Here is a 22,971-nt window from a genome sequence, read left to right as displayed (position 1 = left end):
ATGTGCTATTTTACGAGACTGCAGACCCTGTGCAAGATGATGCACAATCTACTAATAGTGTAACCAGTTGCACAGGAAATGTTCTCTTTTATCAGTTGTCCTGGAATATTCTACAGGAAGAAATTTCAAGAGCCTAAATCAAGTCATGTCCACTGAAGGCCTCTGCAGGACACATTTGTCCCTGCAGGACATTCCAGCTGGCACCATCCACTAGAGGCAGAGATCCAGGAAGGCTTCCTGATCTCATCCTGCCTTCTCAGGTTCTTGGCTGAGAGATCTGTAAGCTGACTTGAAGCCAAAAGTAAGGAGGAAAAGACTCTCTTGGTTGCCTCTGCCCCCTGTAGAGATGGGGGGATGGGGGTAGGGAAAGCCTGGAGGTGACTCCTTCTAAGAAGGGCTATGCCCAGGCATCCAACTAAGAGCCCAGACAGCACTGAGAAGGAGACGCTTTAGTGTTCCCAGTCTCCTCACGCTTTGCATCCTCTTTTCTCAGCAAGCCCAGGAATGCCCATGGAAAGGAAAATATTTCATTTTTCCAGGAGAGCTTTCCTTGGCAGCTAGACCTTAAGTGAGAGAAAATCTCAACCTATACAAACCTAGATTCAACCATTTAGGTTGAATTCCATTTCCCAAATAGCTTGAGATGGTAACAGTGGAGAAAGCAGGCTATTTTAATTTGTAATAGTTTTAAAGACCTAGGCAACCTCTCAAGTTTTAATTCACCAGACTGATTTGGTGAACTCCCATAGGCATTGTGGAAATTTTTTCTTTAGTCATTTGTCCTTGATTAACCATTGAATTATGTTTGATTTAGTTCCAAAAACAGTGTAATATATTTTTGAGTTCCTTTTACATTTAACATAATTTTATGCAATCATTTCTCAAAGTCAAAGTGTAACCCTATATTAAAATTTCACCTTTTTTCAATGGTGAGGGTAAATGGTCAACTTACTGTAACTCAAAAAATTTACTTAGCAGATTTTAATCAATGTTTGATGCTGGAAAGAACAAATTCCAAGTAAATCAAGGTCAATTTCCACATCCTCACCAACATTTTAAAAGTTTCACTTTATTGTACACATTTCAACAATCAGATGTTTTGTACAAGTGGGGGCATTTCTGGAACATGTTTGTTAGTATTTATTTATTTACTCGTTTTACTTCCAGCTAGTTAAGATTTCAACATCTAAGACTATAACTACAGAAACTTTCTTGGCTCTGTGGAAAAATGTGAAATTCCTACAGTTGAATTATGGAGCAAATGGTGATTACTTTCATCCAGCATTACAAAAATAAGAAAAGTTAAACTTTCATGAGTGAGAAAGAAGGGTATATGATTATTCTCCAAGTATGATTATTTTATACTTATATGTCAAAATATAATCAAAAGCTCTTTATTTTTCCCTGAAAGGCTGGTATGCATTACTACAAAGGGGATTCATAAGAAATATCCATCACATGGAAAAGGATAATATCAAGTGATGTGAGTAGTTTAGTGAATTGAAATATGTTTTAAAAGCACATTCTTTAAGACTTATAATTGCACAGTCCAGTTTATCTTAGTTGTTGGCAAATATCAATTTGTTGGGTATGTGAAAGATTTTCATGCCATGGTGCATATTAAAGCTAAAGGAAATTTCAGTAACTCCATAAAGTAAATATTTTTAATAATAAAAAGGTAGAGGCCATGCAGAACACTTTTACTTTCCACAGTATCTCTCAGAATGCCTTTCAGTGTTACATACATATATGAAATTAGCTTTCTATTTCTAAAAGTTCTCAGATCATATTTTTGTGAATTGGCCCCATTTTCATCAGTGGAAGACCAATAATACAGTGGAAGATTAGAAGTACAAATATCATGTTTTTCATATCATTATCTATATATTTATTGATTGCTCAAATGAATTCTGTAAGCCAAGCTACTCATGAATTTCTGGGGACACTCTCCTTGTTATATAAGGCTTATCTCTTGCTGGATGTTGTTTCTAGCAGTGTGGGTAATTTGGTAGTAATCAGAGGGCTTTACCCTATCCAAGATTCTACATGAAAAAAATTATGCTTCCACAGCTAATTCCAACTCATATGTAGGTCAGTTTTTCAAAAGGGTTTACTTTAGAAAAAAATCAGTGTGATTTGAAAAACAGACTTTAAAATACAACTAAGAGCAGGCATTATACTGAGTACTCTAGGATACCTTGAGTTTGGGGTGTGGTGTCTTTCTGCAAAAAGTCTATGATTGTATGTGTATACACACACACACACACACACACATAAAAATACGACTCCAAGACAGAATGCTGCTGCTGCTGCTAAGTTGCTCCAGTCATGTTCGACTCTGTGCGACCCCATAGATGGCAGCCCACCAGGTTCTCCCATCCCTGGGATTCTCCAGGCAAGAATACTGGAGTGGGTTGCCATTGCCTTCTCCGCCAAGACAGAAGAGAACCTTATAAATACAAACCGTACAATTTTGGCATCTTGAAGTAGAACGATTTTTTTTCTAATTGGGAAAATTCTTTGAACGACATAGCATTTAATCTGGTATTAAGGGCCAATATAATTAAAGACATTGTACAATTACAGTTGGAAAGGCAGCTTAATTATGACATTTAAAATGATACACTTCCTTGGTCTTATTTATGCATGTTAGAACATTGACAAGGAGCATAAGCAGAACTTGCCTGACTGCGTGATGACCCTATGTAAGCATGTAATTGATAGTGAAAAAAGGTCAGAACCTGGAATAAGAGCTAGTAAATGATAACCACAAGGTATCTCTTCTGCTGCATGTGGTTTACTATAGCCTTCCAATTCTTATGTATATAGTTGCTGCACTGTGAGCATTTATCCAAGACTCAGATAACCATTATATCTACTACTGTGGGCAGGAATCCCTTAGAAGAAATGGAGTAGCCATCTGGTCAACAAAAGAGTCCGAAATGCAGTACTTGGATGCAATCTCAAAAATGACAGAATGAACTCTGTTTTCAAGGCAAACCATTCTATATCATGGTAATCCAAGCCTATGCCCCAACCAGTAATGCTGAAGAAGCTGAAGTTGAACGTCCTATGAAGACCTACAAGACCTTCTAAAACTAACACCCAAAAAAGATGTCTTTTTCATTATAGGCCACTGCAGTGCAAAAGTAGAAAGTCAAGAAACACCTGGAGTAACAGGCAAATTTGGCCTTGGAATGTGGAATGAAGCAGGGCAAAGACTAATAGAGTTTTGCCAAGAAAATGCACTGGTCATAGCAAACACCCTCTTTCAACAACACAAGAGAAGACTCTACATATGGACATCACCAGGTGGCCAACACTGAAATCAGATTGATTATATTCTTTGCAGCCAAAGATGGAGAAGCTCTATACAGTCACCAAAAACAAGACCGGGAGCTGACTGTGGCTCAGATTAGGAACACCTTATTGACAAATTCAGACTTAAATTGAAGAAAGTAGGGAAAACCACTAGAGCATTGAGATATGACCTAAATCAAATCCTTTATGATTATACAGTAGAAGTGAGAAATAGATTTAAGGGCCTAGATCTGATAGACAGAGTGCCTGATGAACTATGGATGGAGGTTCGTGACATTGTACAGGAGACAGGGATCAAGACCATCCCCATGGAAAAGAAATGCAAAAAAGCAAAATGGCTGTCTAGGGAGGCCTTACAAATAGCTGTGAAAAGAAGAGAAGTGAAAAGCAAAGGAGAAAAGGAAAGATATAAGCATCTGAATGCAGAGTTCCAAAGAATAGCAAGGAGAGATAGAGCCTTCCTCAGTGATCAATGCAAAGAAATAGAGGAAAACAACAGAATGGGAAAGACTAGAGATCTCTTCAAGAAAACTAGAGATACCAAGGGAACATTTCATGCAAAGATGGGCTTGATAGGAGACAGAAAGGGTATGGACCTAAGAGAAGCAGATGATATTAAGAAGAGGTGGCAGGAACACACAGAAGAACTGTACAAAAAAGATCTTCAAGACCAAGATAATCACAATGGTGTGATCACTCATCTAGAGCCAGACATCCTGGAATGTGAAGCCAAGTGGGCCTTAGAAAGCATCACTATGAACAAAGCTAGTGGAGGTGATGGAATTCCAGTTGAGCTATTTCAAATACTAAAGATGATGCTGTGAAAGTGCTGCACTCAATATGCCAGCAAATTGGGAAAACTCAGCAGTGGCCACAGGACTGGAAAAGGTCAGATTTCATTCCAGTCCCAAAGCAAGGCAATGCCAAAGAATGCTCAAACTACCACACAATTGCACTCATCTCATGCTAGTAAAGTACTGCTCAAAATTCTCCAAGCCAGGCTTCAGCGATATGTGAACCGTGAACTTCCTGATGTTCAAGCTGGTTTTAGAAAAGGCAGAGGAACCAGAGATTAAATTGCCAACATCCGCTGGATCATGGAAAAAGCAAGTGAGTTCCAGAAAAACATCTATTTCTGCTTTATTGACTATGCCAAAGCCTTTGACTGTGTGGATCACAATAAACTGTGGAAAATTCTGAGAGAGATAGGAATACCAGACCACCTGACGTGCCTCTTGAGAAACCTATATGCAGGTCAGGAAGCAACAGTTAGAACTGGACATGGAACAACCGACTGGTTCCAAATAGGAAAAGGAGTACGTCAAGGCTGTATAATGTCAGTGTGCTTATTTAACTTATAAGCTGAGTACATCATGAGAAATGCTGGGCTGGAAGAAGCACAAGCTGGAGTCAAGATTGCTGGGAGAAATATCAATAATCTCAGATATGCAGATGACACCACTCTTATGGCAGAAAGTGAAGAGGAACTAAAAAACCTCTTGATGAAAGTGAAAGAGGAGAGTGAAAAAGTTGGCTTAAAGCTCAACATTCAGAAAACGAAGATCATGGCATCTGGTCCCATCACTTCATGGGAAATACATAGGGAAACAGTGGAAACAGTGTCAGACTTTATTTTTTGGGCTCCAAAATCACTGCAGTTGGTGACTGCAGCCATGAAATTAAAAGACGCTTACTCCTTGGAAGGAAAGTTATGACCAACCTAGATAGCATATTCAAAAGCAGAGACATTACTTTGCCAACAAAGGTCCGTCTAGTCAAGGCTATGGTTTTTCCTGTGGTCATGTATGGATGTGAGAGTTGGACTGTGAAGAAAGCTGAGAGCCGAAGAATTGATGCTTTTGAACTGTGGTGTTGGAGAAGACTCTTGAGAGTCCCTTGGACTCAAGGAGATCCAACCAGTTCATTCTAAAGGAAATCAGTCCTGGGTGTTACTTGGAAGGACTGATGCTAAAGCTGAAACTCCAGTACTTTGGCCACCTTATGCGAAGAGTTGACTCATTGGAAAAGACTCTGATGCTGGGAGGGATTGAGGGCAGGAGGAGAAGGGGACGACAGAGGATGAGATGGCTGGATGGCATCACCGACTCGATGGACATGAGTCTGAGTGAACTCCAGGAGTTGGTGATGGACAGGGAAGCTTGGTGTGCTGTGATTCATGGGGTCGCAAAGAGTCGGACATGACTGAGTGGCTGAACTGAACTGAGGTGGAAATTGTCAAGTCCCTCATAGTGTCTGTTCTTAGCAATCATGGTTCGTCAGATTTTATTCTATGATGGCACTGTGGCTATCGTTAAAATTTTTGTATTTTTATTTTTAAATGAATTCTTATCTCAAGTTGAAATATATAGATAAAATAATACCCTGGAGTTTTCTTGAAAATTTTTCAGTGGGTATAGCAGGCTAAAGTAAGATTGGCTATCTGATGACACTTTTTGAAGCTGGATGATTATATATAGAGACACATTACACTCTTCATCATAGTCTTCCTCCTCTTTCAAACATTTGAAATTGGTGATAATGAAAAGTAAAAAAAAAATTTATCCCACCCTATTGCCATGCTGAGCCTTAAATCAGTCAAACTGGATGCTAACTACCTGTGGCATCTGTTACTCACATTTTGGCCTTTGAAGAGTTTCTCCTTCAACCTGTGAGGTTCTCTTTCCCATTTTGTCATGCTGTCTATGCTATGAAGGTACAAAGTTCACCTCTCATGGTCCTTCAAGTGTCTCTTCCTTTAGAGTGCTTTCCATTGCATGGCCCTTCCTTTGCATGCAGACTTTTTTGTATTGAAAGTATAAACCCATTGTATCAAACATTCACTCACTTATAAACTATTTACTGGAGAAGGGAATGGCAAACCACTTCAGTATTCTTGCCTTGAGAACCCCATGAACAATATGAAAAGGCAAAAAATATGACACTGAAAGATGAACTCCCCAGGTTCAATAGGTGCCCAACATGCTTCTGGAGAAGAATGGAGAAACAACTCCAGAAAGAATGAAGAGATGGAGCCAAAATGAAAACCATGCCCAGTTGCGGATATGACTGATGACAGAAGTAAAGTCCGATGCTGTAAAGAACAATATTGCATAGGAACCTGGAATCTTAGGTCCACGAATCAAGGTAAATTGGAAGTGGTCAAACAGGAGATGGCAAGAGTGAACCTTGACACTTTAGGAATCAGTGAACTAAAATGGACTGGAATGGGTGAATTTAACTCAGATGACCATTATATTCCATTTAGCAGGTGAAAAGTGAAGTTGGACAAGTTTGCAAATATTTACCAAAAAAAATGTGATTAGAGTTACAGTAGAAATCTGTGGTCTGAGAACATCATAGCTGGGGGTGGAGGGGATAAGGCTCAGGGTAGCATTGGTCTTTGATCTTATTTTTAAAGGATTGCATTGTCTCCAGTTGTTCAGAAATGGATTCATGTAGATAATGTTAAATGTGGAAATGTCAGTCACTTTAAGGCAGATCCTCTGGTTAATGACTGTTTCTACTCTTCCTATAGTACACAAGAAGATGGAAAAACACTCTGCAATGAAGGGGATTTAGCAGCTGTAATAGACATACCAATTAATGCAGTATGACTAAAAGACAGTCCCTTGATCATCTCCCAAATAACTTTGGGGCCTTTAGGAACTTTAGAAAGCTTCAGAAGAACTGAGGCTGTCAAACACCAGTGCCTTTCTGAAACCTCTACTCTTACTGCAACAGAAGCTTTCTCCTTACTGCAAACCCCCAGATCATAGTAGATAAAAACAATGACTTCACTGAGGGCACTTGAAATCAAATTCTAGTCCTAGCTCTTACTCCTAACCGTGTTACCTTTGGAAAGGAGTTTTCCCTAAGTTTCAGCTGTCCAGGGGCATTACTGAAAGTGAGCAAAATAAATATGGATATGATTAGAGCAATTTGTACCTACTTACTTTAACAAGTTCCACCTTATTTTAAAGTTCTTACTTTTGAAAGTATCTTAGAATCTTTAATGGACTGTAAGATTGTTGAATGAAAGGAACCATGTTTTAGAATTTTTTGTTTCTCATGGTACAAAAACAGCACTTTAAAAAATATTTATCAATTAAATTGGTTTCTTGGGCGCATTTACTTAGCTCATATGCATATGAGTTATATGGTAAAGAAGTATCCTGAAAACATGGAAAACATGGAGATTTGGGAAGGTGCAGGGCTTGTATAGGAAAAATTACTCTTCTTACAATTCCCCTTCAACATATCTAAGTATGTCTTAAAGGCAGTCTCAGTTTGACTATCAAGCGTATTATCCTCTAAAATGTGCTAAATCTCTTTTTCAAAGGGACAGCAGGCTTTATACTCAAAGCCATCATCAAGCAGTTATAATTTAGAAAGACCTTATATTCATTGTACTTATTTTTCTGGTTTCCTTCTATTTCTGGCAAGTTATATTGTTTTCTATTTATTTAAAATTTATTTTTAAGTAAGTATAAGGAGATAACAAATATGGGCATATGAGTTACTTAAGTTTAGGAAATACTGCAGTATATAAACATGGACTTTAAGAAGAAAAACTACCAACTGATAACATAGTTCAAGCTATTGTTCATAGATTGGAAGCCAATGTACAATATGGATAAGTAACTTGATCTGGTTACAAAACATATACTGACAAAGCTGGGACTAACATAAGCATCTTAGAGTTTCCATTGTCTGATGCTCCTTTGATAAAAGAAAATGACCCTCAATTAATATTTGATGATTACTGTCTTCTCTAAGCCAACTGCTTCTTTCATCTTTAATAATGCCAGTGTTCATGGATATTAAAGTGAATCAATAAACACTCTAAGTATAAGGCGGCATGCAATCAATCAGGTGCCAAGAACTACAAGTAAGAAAAGGTCACAAAAATGCACTTTACAACATCAAGCAATGTATCAGACACACAAAGCTGATAAATCTGTACGCATGTAATGGTACTCTGTCGGTTTCAGAAGGTCACATCTTCAGTGCTATGCTAGTGGACAAAATAGATATTTTTCCAAAAGCCACAAATATGTCCTAGAATGTAAAGGAACTTACAGCAAACACACACCTATGGTTTACATAAGGGAGGACTAGTCCATTAATGTAGTCAAAATTTGTTCTCTTATGTAAAGAAATGCTTGAATTCATGAATGAAGAGTGTCTAGAGATATATCATCAACTAAGGAGAAGTGTAGAGGGCTTTGGTAGAGGCTAGATGGCACACTTTATTGTTTAGCTTTGTATACATTTTGGTCTTTGAACCTACTGAGAGTGTTGAGAGTGTTAGTTGCTTAGTCGTGCCTGACTCTTGGTGACCCCATGGACTGTAGCCTGCCAGACTCCACTGTCCATGAGATTCTCCAGGCAAGAATACCGGAGTGGGTTGCCATTCCCTTCTCCAGGGGCTCTCCCTACCCAGGGATCGAACCTAGGTCTCCCACATTGCAGACAGATTCTTTACTCTCTGAGCCACCAGGGAAGCTGAACCTACTGAAAGTATTGCATATTTAGAAATAAAACTCCCTCCAAAATGCCTTGACCATTTGCTACTCAGTATCTAGGAGACTATGGACCATTAAAAAATTTACTTCTTTACAAGAATATTTAAATAAATCTAGAGGTTACTTTTTGTTAAATTAAGTTTTCACAGTTATTTTACAGAATACAACTAAATTTATTTTAGTTAGCAGATGTCCTTCACAAACTTGCCATTATATTGAAACGGAGACAATTTTAGAAGCATAATAAAAAGCCTCCACTCTGCATTTCTTAATAACTATGTAATGAGGTTTAAATTTTGAATGGCGCAAGGCAGTTCCTGAATATTGTTAATTCAGTTACACTGCACATTTCTTCTACTTGCAAATAGCTTCAATTTTGCATATAACCATTGTGTATAAATTTCAAATGTGAAAGCTTGATTTGTAGACAGACTGCAAATTACAGAAAAACATGCTTTACATGGACTTTTTGGTTTCTCACATCAGCACTGGGGTAACCACTGGACATTACTTGTCATGAAAAAAAAGCAATGATTGATTATCATTCCTAAGTTTAACACGATACTTACCTTGTAAATCTAATGCTACCACAGCAGTATCATCTTCTAATCCTTCAATCACCTCACACTTATATCTCCCATAATCCTCTAGAGTAAGGTCTGTGATCACCAGAGAAGCATCATTATCGCTGCCTCCTTTCAGAAACACTCTACCGTGGTAGCCTCCATAGGTTTTCTTGTGGTATCCCATGGAAACAAAGACATCCACTTCCTTGAGGTAATCTGAAGTTAGCTTGGTCCACTTAATCCGGATTTTGTGGGTTCCTGAGCCAAATGCTGTAGGGTCTCGGTAAAATTTACATGGCAGTGTAACATTGCCACCTCTACGTGAGAACACCTTGGCTTGTTCTGCTTCCACCAGTAGACGGGGGCCATTTTCTGCTATAATTGAAAAAAAAAGAGAAAAAATATGCTTTTAGACTTTTATAATATGAAATATACTACCTATACAGGGTATCTGGTAAAGAGTAGCATTGAAGATAAGCTTCTCTGCTTTGTTGAGCAGTGACCTTTGAATTACAGAGAAAGGTACCTCTAGTACATAGTGGGGTTCTACAAGGCAGTCATGTCTTTTAAGCCACTGAAGAAAGGGAAAGTTGTACATGAAAATCAATGAGAAATACTGGTTATAAGATTCTATGGTCATCTGAAGTTTGAGGATGTCATCATAAATTCCATTTTTCTTCTATTTAAATATAAAAATGTAGAAATAAGACCAAGAGAAGTGATGGGGAGCGTAATTATTTCATTGATATAAACCTCAAAATTCAAATTGGATAAATTGATCTTTCCTCAGCTGAACTTTCTAATCCAGTAAGTCTGTATTGTATTTAGGAAAAAGTTTATGGCAACAGATTAATGTTCATTGAACTGTTCTGGCCAAATAACTTAGAATGTTCTCCCATCTCTGCCTTCAGATACACACCTGTGATATGCCATTCTGGAGCATTTCAAGCAACATGTATGTATTTTATTTTCACACAAAGGCTAGACCTCAGAAAGGCATTTTTAGTGAATGTTTTTGAAAAAGCTCCAGATTTTGAAATATATTCCTCAAACTTTGAATGGCAAAAGTGTATCCAAAGTTATATTTCTTTTCTAATTAACCAGATAGTTACTTGTTTCTTTATTCCCTTAAATCTCCTTCTACTGTCCCTCTGCTTTTTCTGTGTCTTGGTTTACAGAATCTTCTCACTTCACTTCTGCCTTGACTTGCCCTTTAGCTTCCTTCCTCCAAGGACTTTATTGCCTCCCTAAGAGCACCGTGATATTCCTAGCCTGCCAAGTCAGCAGGGCTGCCAGGCTCTGGATAGCCAGCTGTTATTTTCAGATCTTGGCTTTCTCTGGGGTTCCCCCTGGTTCGCTCATTGTGCTTTTGACCTTGATGAGCTCTCTTGAGAATGTGCAAGCTTTGAAAATGAGAAAGCGCTACAAGAACTCCTGGATGCACATACCCTCTCATCTACACACAGCTTTCAAAGGCTGCCAAAGCTGCCTTTCAGGCAGTCTTTCCTCCTTTAGGCTGGAGGTTCTGAATCAACCTTGGTCATGAATCATTAATGGTATACAGGTCATCAGGCAGAGTAGTTGGTCATCTCCAGACAGACCTCAAAACTTGGTTATTTAATGGCATATGTAACTTTCAGATTTTAAAATAAAGTGTCCAAGAATGGACACACTGGTCCCATTTTTATTATAAAGCAATCAAAATATTAAAAAATAAGTATATTTAATTTATGTCAGCTCTAATCTTCAGAAACAGAATAGTTTAACCACTTTTAAAGCCATCAGTGCCCTACCTTGAATAGTTTTTAAAAAATGAAAGGATAGTGGCTTAATTATCCAGCTTAAAAAAATCCAATTCATTAAGCATTGCCTTTGATTCTCTTCATCTTCTTCTTTAGGCCCATAGATTCATAAGGCATAACAGGTAAATCTATTCAGCTCTACTGTATGTATGATACTCCCCCTGCAATATCCTCAATGACCACACCCATGTTCTACTTAAATATTTCTAGTGTCTTCTTTCTGGGAGCAGGAAAAAGTGCTGTTTAGTAAGTTGCTCAGCAATGCCTGAGGCCCTACATGGATCTATCCAGTACCTTGGGAGGACCCCTGGAGCTGGGTCTTTCCATGATGGGACTTGAGACATGACAGGAAAGTGAAGTGAAAGTCAAAGTTGCTCAGTCGTGTCCGACTCTTTGTTGACCCCATGGAATATACAGTCCATGGAATTCTCCAGGCCAGAATACCAGAGTGGGTAGCCTTTCCCTTCTCCAGATCTTCCCAACCCAGGGGTTGAACCCAGGTCTCCCACATTGCAGGTAGATTCTTTACCAGCTGAGCCACAAGGGAAGCCCATATAAGACCTTCAAAAAGTTGAAGTTACCTGATTCTCTCGTTTATTTTTAAAATCTTTTATCTTATATTGGAGCATAATTGATTAACAATGTTATGATAGTTTCGGGTATACAGCAAAGTAATTCAGTTATACATATACATGTATCTGTTCTTTTTCAAATTCTTAATTTAGATGTTTACTTAATATCAAGCAGAGTTTCCTGTGCTATAAATTAGATCCTTACTGGTTATCCATTTTAAATATAGCAGTGTGTACATGTCAGTCCCAAAGTCCCTAACTATCCCTCTTCCCTCCTTTCCACCATAAGTTCATTCTCTAAGTCTGTGAGTTTGTCTCTGTTTTGTAATTAAGTTTATTTGTATCATTTCTTTTTAGATTCTGCATATAAGTGATATCATAATGATAGTTCTTTGTCTTACTGTCTTATGACAATGTCTAGGTCCATCCATTTTGCTTCAGATGGCATAATTTCATTCTTTTTAATGGCTGAGTAATATCCATTGTGTATATATACATCTTCTTTATCCATTCCTTGTTGGATATTTAGGTGGTTTCCATGGCTTAGCTATTGTAAACAGTGTTTCAGTGAACATTAAGTGCCTTTCGGACCATGTTTTTCTCTGATATATGCCCAGGAATGGGGTTGCTGGATCATATAGTAGCTCTATTTTTAGTTTTTTAAGGACTCTCTATACTGTTCTCCTAGTGGCTGTACAAATTTACGTTCCTGGCAGCATTCTCTCCCCACCCTCTCCAGCATTATTGTTTGTGGATTTTTTGATGATAGCCATTTTGACTGGTATGAGGTGATATCTCATTGTAATTTTGATTTTCATTTCTCTAATTATTACCAATGTTGAACATCTTTTCATGTGCCTCTTGTCCATCTTTATGTCTTCTTTGGAGAAATATCTATTTAGGTCTTCTGCCCATTTTTTCCATTGGATTGTTGATTCTCTCATGCTTTTTACTTTAAAAGTCAAAGCTAATGCCCGAATGGATTGGGTTAAGGGGGTATTATAGTAGTTAGGAACAAGGGCTTTGATGTATCAGAGACCTTGTACTAACCTCTTTAGGTTTCTAGCTCTCTAGCTTTGAGCAAGGTGTGTAACCCTCAAGCCTCAATTTATTTATATGTGAATTAGAGGTAGTAATATCTACTATGTATAGTTGACATAAGAGACCCTGAAAGCACTTAAAATAATGGCTGACCAAACTATTACTCTGCATAGTTTTTCCACTATATTTTTCCAGTATGATACTGCCTGATATTACATATAATTTTGACATATATTAACCTTCCATGGTTCCATTATAAAGTTTTGAACCATGTGGAGTAAAAAAATACATACAATGCCACCTGTGTTATATAGGAAACTTGGAACTTATTGTGTGGTTTAGCATAATCATAAGGTATTCCAGAATGAATACAAGGCCTGAGTGTTTTATAAATTAAAGAGTCAAAGTACAGATCAAAAGTCTTGTCTAAGGGATTGAAACTTCTAATTTTTTTCTGAGGTTAACTATAAATCATCTTGTAGTGTTTTAGAAGTATAAACTTTTGATTTTTTTTTTTAGGTACTATTTACTTATACTCTGGCATTGTGAGTAGATGATGACTTATGTGGTATAATGGTGAGAACTAAGCAGACACCAAAAATAGTTTTTCTAACAAGACTGCTAGAATATACAAATTTCTACCATTCTTATTTTTTGGACAGCTGGGGTGTTGAGGTAAAAGATGCCAGAAGCCCTGGCTGAAATTCAAAAAACCCTATGAAAAATATGTAATGTATAACACATTGAGTGACTGAAGGCCATTAGTGTTCATTAACCTAAATCCCCAACATGACCTTTAGAACAATGCATTTTATTAGTTTGCTTGCTTTTAGAAGCTCAACACTGCAGATTATACAGCATTGAATACTGCTGGTGGGAGTAGCCTATAGCAGAGCAGGTAAGATGTAGGAAAGAGCTCTGGCCATTGAGTCAGGAACCCAGGGTTCTGTTGCAGGCTCTGGTAGGGCTGTTTGAGTGACAGGTTTATGTCATGAGAACATTGAGCTTTAGATTTGTATCTAGCTGCCTTTGGCAGGTTGTCATGACAGGGATCAGCCAGGAAACACACTAAGCTGGAGATGGAGAGGGCAGGAACAAAGGGAACCTATAATACTGAAGACAAACTGCACAGTCGCGCCTAGAGTAAGATTTGAATCTGATCCTTGGATTAAAAAATGTGAACTGGTTTGAAATAAATGTTTAAATCAAAACTATTCAATCAACAGGGTACTTGAAGAGCAAATCAAATGCAAAAGGTAAAAATAAACTTTGATCATCAGAATGAGTATTGCTTATCCCTTAAAATTTTTCTTTAACTGGAAAAAACTAGGCAGCATATATGTGCTCATTTCAGGGGCACTGAATTTTTTTAAAAGTCTATCTGTAAGTTACAGGAACTTCATATTTTTATTAGTGAGTGTCAATGACATTGACTTGAAAAGATTTGATGACCTTCAAGACCATAGTTGTCTCCAGGGGAAACAGCAGGGCTTCATTATTATTTTATGAATTCTGCTGTGAAGTCTAGAGGACATCATTCAATTTCATGAAATTATGAAAGCAATGGCATGACTGAACAACTGATCTCTGTGTCAGTCTGTAATTTAGAGGAAATCTTTTAAACAATAGGACAAAAACAAATAGTTGCAGAAAAACAGTTTAGAAATATGGTATGGGAATATTACCTATTGTTCTTAGTTCTATTAAAAGTGTAATCATGGCGGGGGGCCGTTCATTGCTAAGGAAATAGAGATAATAGAAAAGAAAAGGTGTTATGAGTCAGAGTTGGTCTTTTAAAAATAAATAACTTTTGGATTTTAGAAAACAACCAGTTTTGGTATCGGTTACTTTCTCACTGGTGTATAATGAAGGAGCCTCCAAACTTTTGGATTTTCTAGACCAATAAAATGTAAAAAGAATCCAAACAGACAAAATGGAGGAATATATTTCAGATGGCTAAACAAGAACAAAAAAACACTCCCAAGGAAAAATTCTATCACTATCGTTTGATTTTTTATTTTTTACACATAACATAAAATTTGCCATTTTAACCATCTTTAAGTGTACAGTTAGCATTATTAATTACTTTCACACTATTGTGCAACCACCGCCACCATCTATTTCCAAAACTTTTCATCGCTTCAAGCACAAAACTAATTCCTCCCTTACATCTGAAGCTAGTCAGCAGACACTCAAGTGCCAGCTCCACAATGAGTCATTTGAAAATGCTGCATAAGAGTTTAAAAATGGTTCCTTATTTTTGTGGTATTTGTTATCACTGTGATAGGTTGAGAGGTGTAAGACAACACTTTGGAAACTGTTACTTCCCTTAGGCTAGCCAGCCTGCCCAAGGATGAGCAAGCAGGCTGGATTTGTATCCTTATGCCTGTGCTTACCACAGTCTACTGAAAACAGTCATTCTGTCTGTTTAATGACAATCTCTCTAGTGCACATCTTGTTATATTGTTCCCCCAGCATCAAAATAGTGTCTGGCCTGTGATAAGTGTCTGTGACTGAATTAGACTAGTGCCGCCTGGAGCCTGCACTCAGCTATGGTAGTAATGGACCCCTGCACATGCTTTATACCATAATATAGCTCTAAGATGAAAACACTTTTATAAAAACAGCTAGATATATGTATTAAAGACAGTATTTAAAAAGAATACATGATTTAGACATTTATTTCTCATGGTATCTTACACATTACATTTGAGTAGGATATAGAATTTAGGAAAAAATTATCTTACTCATTAACCTTTAACTCTTTATAATTACAGTCAGTCTTCCATATCTGGGTGTGCCTCTTTTGAGATTCAGCCAGTTGGGGATAAAAACTGTTTTAAAAAAAATGCCAGGAAGTTCCAAAAAGCAAAATTTGAATTTGTTGTGTGCCCAGCAAGTATTTACATAGCATTTACATTGTATTTAGAGCTATTTGTCATGAATGGATTTGATTGTTGGACTGTGAAGAAAGCTGAACGCCGAAGAATTGATGCTTTTGAACTGTGGTGTTGGAGAAGACTCTTGAGAGTCCTTTGGACTGCGAGGAGATCCAACCAGTCCATTCTGAAGGAGATCAGCCCTGGGATTTCTTTGGAAGGAATGATGCTAAAGCTGAAACTCCAATACTTTGGCCACTTCATGTGAAGAGTTGACTCATTGGAAAAGACCCTGATGCTGGGAGGGATTGGGGGCAGGAGGAGGAGGGGATGACAGAGGATGAGATCACTGAATGGCATCACCGACTCGATGGACATGAGTTTGAGTGAACTCTGGGAGTTGGTGATGGACAGGAAGGCCTGGCGTGCTGTGATTCATGGGGTCACAAAGAGTCAGACACGACTGAGTGACTGAACTGAGAGCTATTTGCATAATATTTACATTGTTTTAGGTATTATACATTATCTAGAGGTGATGGAAAGTATAAGGGGATGATGCCTACAGGTCAGGTGCAAGTACTGTAGCATTTTATATTAGGGACTTGAGAATCTGAAGATTTTGGTATCTCAGGTGAGTCCTGGAACCAACCCCGGTGGATACTGAGGGAAGATTGTATTTTGTTTCCTTCAGACCAGAATAAACCTAATTGTTTCTGAAGCTGCTTACTGGGAGTCAGAAGCTCCCATCGTTTGGTCTTGATTCTGATCTGTCTAGTAAGCTTTGCATCAGAAACTTTTACAAGTTTCGCCCCCACTGTCACCACCCTCCACTCCCCCCTGCCCCACCCATCCAGCCTTTACTGCCCTTTCAGAGGGCTAGTTGCTTTTAGTTTATCAGAGACAGAGCTTTAGTTTCTTCCCCAGCTCTTCCTGACTGTAAGACCTCTGAGTCTCTATGACTCAGCGCTTCAGGAAGGACAACCTGATGAGGGTAAGAAAGAGGCTCTAAGGAAGATCATGTCTGCCCTCTGCACTCAACGAGTTGATCTAAGTTTGAAATCCTATTGGATTTATCCCTAGCCCATCTTTACTTTCATCTGGAGTTCAAAAACTGATCTGAAGACTTGTAAGATTATGGGTATTCCTTACCGTTTGTGTGAATTCAAAAGAATAATATATATATATATTTGCCTAAACTAAACTATACCTGAAGGAATCATTGGAAGCTCAAGAAACTAATAACCATGATAGCCTGTGGGAAGATAAGGTAGCTGTGTGGGTAGAGACTCCTGAGAGATTTTCACGGTGCATACTATACTTTCATATTTTAAAAACTTTTGAACAGTGTGTATGTATCACCTGCTCACACACCAAACAGAAATGGTATAAAAATACATAAAACGGTTGAGGGAATTTAATTAACAAAATAAACAAAAAACTTTGCCTAGAAATACAAGAAGCTGGTAACTAGAATTGTAGTATACTGCTATAATTGCAGGATTATAATTTTGTATAAGACCTATGGCTCTGTTATTTATAATGTTATCTTTAAACAGGTCTTCAAAATGTGAAAGTTTTATCTCATTTTTTTTCCCCAATCCTTTAAGATGCTGCTGACAAAGGTACTGACTGTCATCTAGTTTCGATTATAAAGGAAGAATCCAAAGCTGAAGATAAGGTAAGTGAAGGTTACTCTTTGCTCTGAAGTGATTACTGCTGTTTCTCACCCTCTGTGACCCTGCCTCTTGGTCTCACAGGCTACAAGAACATACTCCTCTCAACACCCCCCACTCTCTGCCAGCACCTACCTGTTCTCTAACCACTGTAGAGTCTTTGCCCCTTGCTAGTTCCTGTCAGTCTACAGCTGAACCAGATTACCTAGAATTGTGTTTTCAACTTCCTTAAATGCCATTTGACCTGTATTATCTGATGTGATGTGCTGTGGTGCATTCTCTTAGGTATTGACCACATCCATCTTCCTTCCTGTTATGTTCAGGCCACTCAAGATGGCTGTTCTCTTGCTTTCTGTATATCCCCAGTGCTGGCTTCGTCTACACCCTACTCCCATGACTGAGCCTCCTACATAGCTACCCCAGACCCCAGCTAATGATTGCTTTAGCTTTAGATCAGAATGTCTCCACCATGATAGCTTATCAAAGGGGAGGTGAGAGGCATTCCCCCTCTGCTGGTTTCCCTGGTAACTAATGAACCAACCTGATTTTACTTCCCTGTATAACTGATAACCTTCCCTTACCCCTGGGAGTGAAGACTACAGCCAGGTCCTGTCCACTCTCTGCCATACACAGTGGGGTGTTGCTCCAGGACCTTGCTTCAGACATGTAAGCTCCCTCATCCATTAAACCATTGATGACTTTATTGCTGATTCTGAGCTCTTTCTTCAGTCTTGAGGCTGGGCAAGTGCAGGGCTTATAAGCCTATGAAGATCAGCCCAACACTTTTCTTAGAGCTAAAGCAATTCTGTGATGGGTGCCCAACACCAGAATATAGTATTGTTTGGGTGATGTTGATCATGTATGTGTACCACGTTATTCTCATATCCAAGTTTTATAGTGAAAAAATAACGGTTAGAGCCTATAGGTTTTTTTCAGAGACAGTGGAAATCCCACCCCCCCCAAAAGGATATCCCCAAAAGGATAACTTAAACAAATTTTTGCCATAAAAAATAGGCATCAAGAGCCTCCAAGTATCTCGAGGGCATCCATTGAACATAGTTCAAACATCTGTGTTCTGAAATGTAAGCCCAAAACTGTTACTATCTTGAAAAATATTGTCTCTTTTTAATTACTTTATCTTCATCTGTTTTGACCAGGAGTAAGAAGTGTGGTGAGGGTGTTTAGCTCTGTTCTGCTGACTAAGTTCTTTGTGGGCTTTTGTCTTTTCACTTTCATTCTTGTTTCATCTGTTATCGCAGATGCTATAGTTTATTGATTAAGCCTATGAATTATGCCTCTTACATTGTATCACTTAACCTTTATGGCCTCAGTTTCCTCATCAGTAAAACAGAGTTAAGTCACCTTCCTCCCAGGGTTCTCATGAGGATTAAAAGGTCATACACTGAGAGCTTAGCTTGGTACCTGGCACCCTCAGTGCCCAGTAAATGTTGGCTCTTACTCACAAACACTTACTTAGTGTCCCAAGTGTGCTAGGTATGCAAACCAGCTTCTGTCTTCAACATTGTCTTCTTTCCTGCGCTCTTTCAGAAGACAGTTCCTAGAAAGTACTGATTCCCAAAAACTTGCACCACATCAACTTACGGTGATTTTCCTAGTGGTTCTTAACAGCATAGGAGCTTAATTCAGGACCACCACTTTAAAGCCTTAAAAACAAAACCAAACCTGTATCTATATAATCCGACTTCTTCCTGCCTCTTCCTCAGTTTTCTCTGGGGCTCCAGACAGTCTTCATCTGGGGGTAGGGGTGGAATGTGCGTATATATAGCTGTCATCCCCACCTTGCCCCTCGAACTTCTCTTCAGAATCTCTACGGCAGCCTGTGAGACAAATTTCTCCAAGGCTCGAGACCAGATCTTTTCTCGTTGTGATTTAATTTCTTCAGGAACATAGTTATATCAATTGAATGGAACAAGATGGGAGCCGTTTTTACCTACCGCTTTGCTCAAAAGTTTTTAAGAGAAGGCTTAGATGGAGGTTGTATAATTCCTGGTGGGTTAGGAGCACAAGAATCAGCCTGCCTGAGTCTGAACATCAGTTTTACCACTTAATAGCCAAATGACCAGGAGTAAGCTACAGACGCTTTCTCAGTTCAGTGAGGATAACCACTTTTATATAGCATGGTGGGGAGGACGGACTGAGATGATCTAGGTAATGCACATTCTATTGTGCATTCCATATTCTATACTGTGAATCACACACAGTAAGTGGTTTTAAATGTTAAAATTAATTTATCAGTATTGCCATTGATAACTTCAATATAACTGGTCCCCACACTATAGAGTCACGCTAGCTGTGTCAACCCAGAGCTGTTTGCATTTGTTAATAATTTTCAGAATTTAAATTACCCATGTTATCAATGATTTATGGATAATGAAATAGCATTTTATTTCCATTATTTGAGACAGAGTAAAACCAAATTGAGTTATCACATAGAGAAATTAAGAAATACATTATAAGAAAATAAAATTGATTGTTTCATTAACAATGAATTACAATCTTTGAAGAAACCTGCTTTCAAGGATTTTAACTGTAATACAGGCTTATTTCAAAGGGTATGGAGAAACCGAAACATTAGCATGAGTCATTCTTCTTCATTAGGCTGTAATTAACCATAGTCCCTAATTATTAGAAACATGTCTTCATGTGGTAAAGGGCCCAAATCTACTTGTCTCTGCTCAGACTACTTCCATTTTGTGGTGAAATATAAGGTCAAGTTCTCCATAATTTGCAGAAAGGACACTGTTGGTTTTCTACATTGCTATGGTTACTGTCTTCCCTTAGTGTGAAAAACATCAGGATAATACTGCCCACAGTCAGTTCTGGAGGCAAAAGGGAACTGTTGATTCTTTGCTTAATCAATGATCATGAATTAATAGCCTATAATGTATCAGATATTAAGTTTAGTGCTGAAACAAAATGAAAAGTAAATGGAACACAAATACCCAGGTGGGCAAGACTGAGAGAAGTGAAGGGAGCACCACAGTCCCGAAAATAACAGGGAGTACAAGGGACTGTACTACTGCTGAGCACACATGCTCCATGCTAAAGGGAGCGGGTACTGGTTCCCACTGATGTCCAATGAGAATGCAGCCTGAGAAACAGCAGGACTTTCAATTTTTCAGCAGATGCTAGAAATGTACATTTTAAGACAAATATCTCCTATTCTATTTTTAAACACCTTACAATTCATTTAGATTTTTTAAAGCTGCTTGGGAAAAAAAATGACCACACATCAGTGATCAGGATTTAGACTCTAAGAGGTGAATATGTGACCTTTGTAACCTCCTTCACCGCCCGCCCCTCCACCTCTAGTTGATGCTGAGGGATTCCAAACTTCAGACCAGGGCAGTCTCCTTGTCTCTGCCTGCATTTCCTCCTTCTTCAGGTGAGCTCATCTAGTCCTATGGTTATGCATATTTATATACTGGTGATCCCAAAGCTTCCTACCAGCGTACTTTTCCTTGAGCTCTGAAATAGTAAATCCAATTACTTGCTGGTTATATATTGGATGCCAAACAGATAACTTGAGCCCTCCTCTCCAGTCCAAACTTGTTCTTCTCCCAGTCTTCCTCAACTCATTTTATGCCTACATCATCCATCCATTTGTTTAAGCCAAAATCTAGAAGGTGTGTTTGATGTGACCCTTCCTTTCCCTTAATCTCTTAATCTCTACATCTAATCTATTATCAAGTGCTGCCATCTCTGTCTCCCCCCCTTTTTTCCCCCCAGATTGGCTCATCTTCATCCATTTCCACTGTTCCCATCCTGGTTCACACCATCATGATTATTTCATCTAAACTACCTCAAGACCCTTCTAAATGTTTCCTCACTTTTACTCTTCACCCATCATAATCCAGTATCCACTTGATCTTTTGTACATGAGATTCATAGTACATCAGCCCCTTGCTCAAAATCAAGCAGGCAAACACCAACGTTACGAACAGAAGCCTCTAGAAGTGGAAATCTCCTCACTTCAAGGATATGTTTTCAATGGTGTTTCTATTGATATTTAAAATTTATGATTCTTTAGAAATAAGACAGGACTCTTCTTTCTGTCAACCTCCTTCACCTCATCTGAACACTTTACTGGTTGCTCCTGGTTCTAACCTGCTTTGTTATTTTTGTTCTCGATGGACTATGATCTTCCTGAGTTTTTATCCTTAATGTCCTTGTCTTGCTTGAGTGGACAGTGTTTGGAAAAGGTAGGTAAAATTATTGTTTAACTCTGTATTGTTTAGCACACTTCACAGCACCACCCTCCAGTATGTAAAAACATACTACTTGGAGCTTATACGTGTGGTAATTAGTCTCCAAGTAAGCACTGAAGTTAACAACCAACATGTTTAGTGAAAACAACATTAAAATGGCTCCAGTCTGCACTGGTGATTTGGTATTTTTGAGAACATGTGTATTTAGTGCCACGACCCTGTTGGCTTTCCAGGTGGGGCAGTGGTAAAGAACTCAGATGCCAGTGCAGGAGATGTGGGTTTGATCCTTGGGTCAGGGACATGCCCTGAAGAAGGAAATGTCAACTCATTCTAGTATTCTTGTCTTGGAAATCCCATGGACAGAGGAATCTGGCAGGCTACAGTGCATGGGGTGCCAAAGAGTTGGACACCACTAAGCATGCATGCACATAGCACATTGTAGCAATACAAAATACACAAAATGTTTTAGAGTGATTTGGATAGAACTTTTATATTTCTTGTGCTTTCACTGTCTTCATTTTGAAATAAAAATGCTCAGATCATAAAGATTTCCCCCCCACCAGATATTTTTACTTTGATATCTTTTAATTAAATATTTTTAACTTCTTAGCATTTTGATAGATTTTTGTATTCCAAACTACATTCTGAAAAGAGTAGTTTCCATTTTATATTCAAAATAAAGAAACAAAACAACAAAGAAATCTAAATCTATTTTTTTCTTGATAGCCCCTGCTAGCAAGTCAGAGAAACAGGGAAAGTCAGAGAAATATAGCATGTTGAAATTACTCTAACATTAAGCCATTAAGTTATAGGTTAGTACAACTTGCAAACAAACAAACAAAAAAAAAGCTTCTCTATTTAATTGACTGTTTCTGGGGAAAAAGAAAAAAAGCTTTGGGAAAGTTTCCAAATAATCATTGACTTCCCACATAATTTGCCAATTTCAGCCCCTAGAATGGAACAGAGAAAGCAATGACTGTTTTAGTGTGAATTTGCTGCTACCTGGAAATATTATTAAATATAGGTTTTTATACCTGGAAATATTCCAAAATTCATTGTTTTAATGGATGCCTTATAAATAACACAGAATTCAGACTTTTAGGTTACTTAATAACAAGACTAGAAATATTCTTAAAAGGTATTGTATGGGTTTAAAAGGTGAGTATGAATACAATTTTATAATAAGATATTTTTGTTTGGCAACTTATTATTCTTTTCTTCATATTTCCACCTCTATATAACACTTATTTTAATTTTTTTAATCACCTTTGATGCTCTAATAATATTGTTATTAAGCTCATTGAGGAGATGGTCTGTCCTACAAAGAATAACTCATTGTTTTGCACAAAGAAGGCCAATGTTT

General features: G+C 38.1%; 1 protein-coding gene across 1 annotated transcript in view; it reads right to left on the bottom strand.

The window, feature by feature from the left end:
- HAPLN1 (hyaluronan and proteoglycan link protein 1) overlaps positions 1 to 22,971 on the bottom strand; it is a 78,820-nt gene that overhangs the window by 5,782 nt on the left and 50,067 nt on the right. The window contains exon 3 of the mRNA XM_005683399.3: positions 9,416 to 9,787. Within this exon, the coding sequence (XP_005683456.1) occupies positions 9,416 to 9,787 (372 nt within the window). The remainder of the gene's footprint in view (positions 1 to 9,415; positions 9,788 to 22,971) is intronic.

Source organism: Capra hircus, chromosome 7 (assembly GCF_001704415.2).
Source record: "Capra hircus breed San Clemente chromosome 7, ASM170441v1, whole genome shotgun sequence".
NCBI classification, from domain to species: Eukaryota; Metazoa; Chordata; class Mammalia; order Artiodactyla; family Bovidae; genus Capra; species Capra hircus.
The sequence above is the reverse complement of the archived record's forward strand: the minus strand, read 5'-3'. Positions and strand labels throughout refer to the sequence as shown.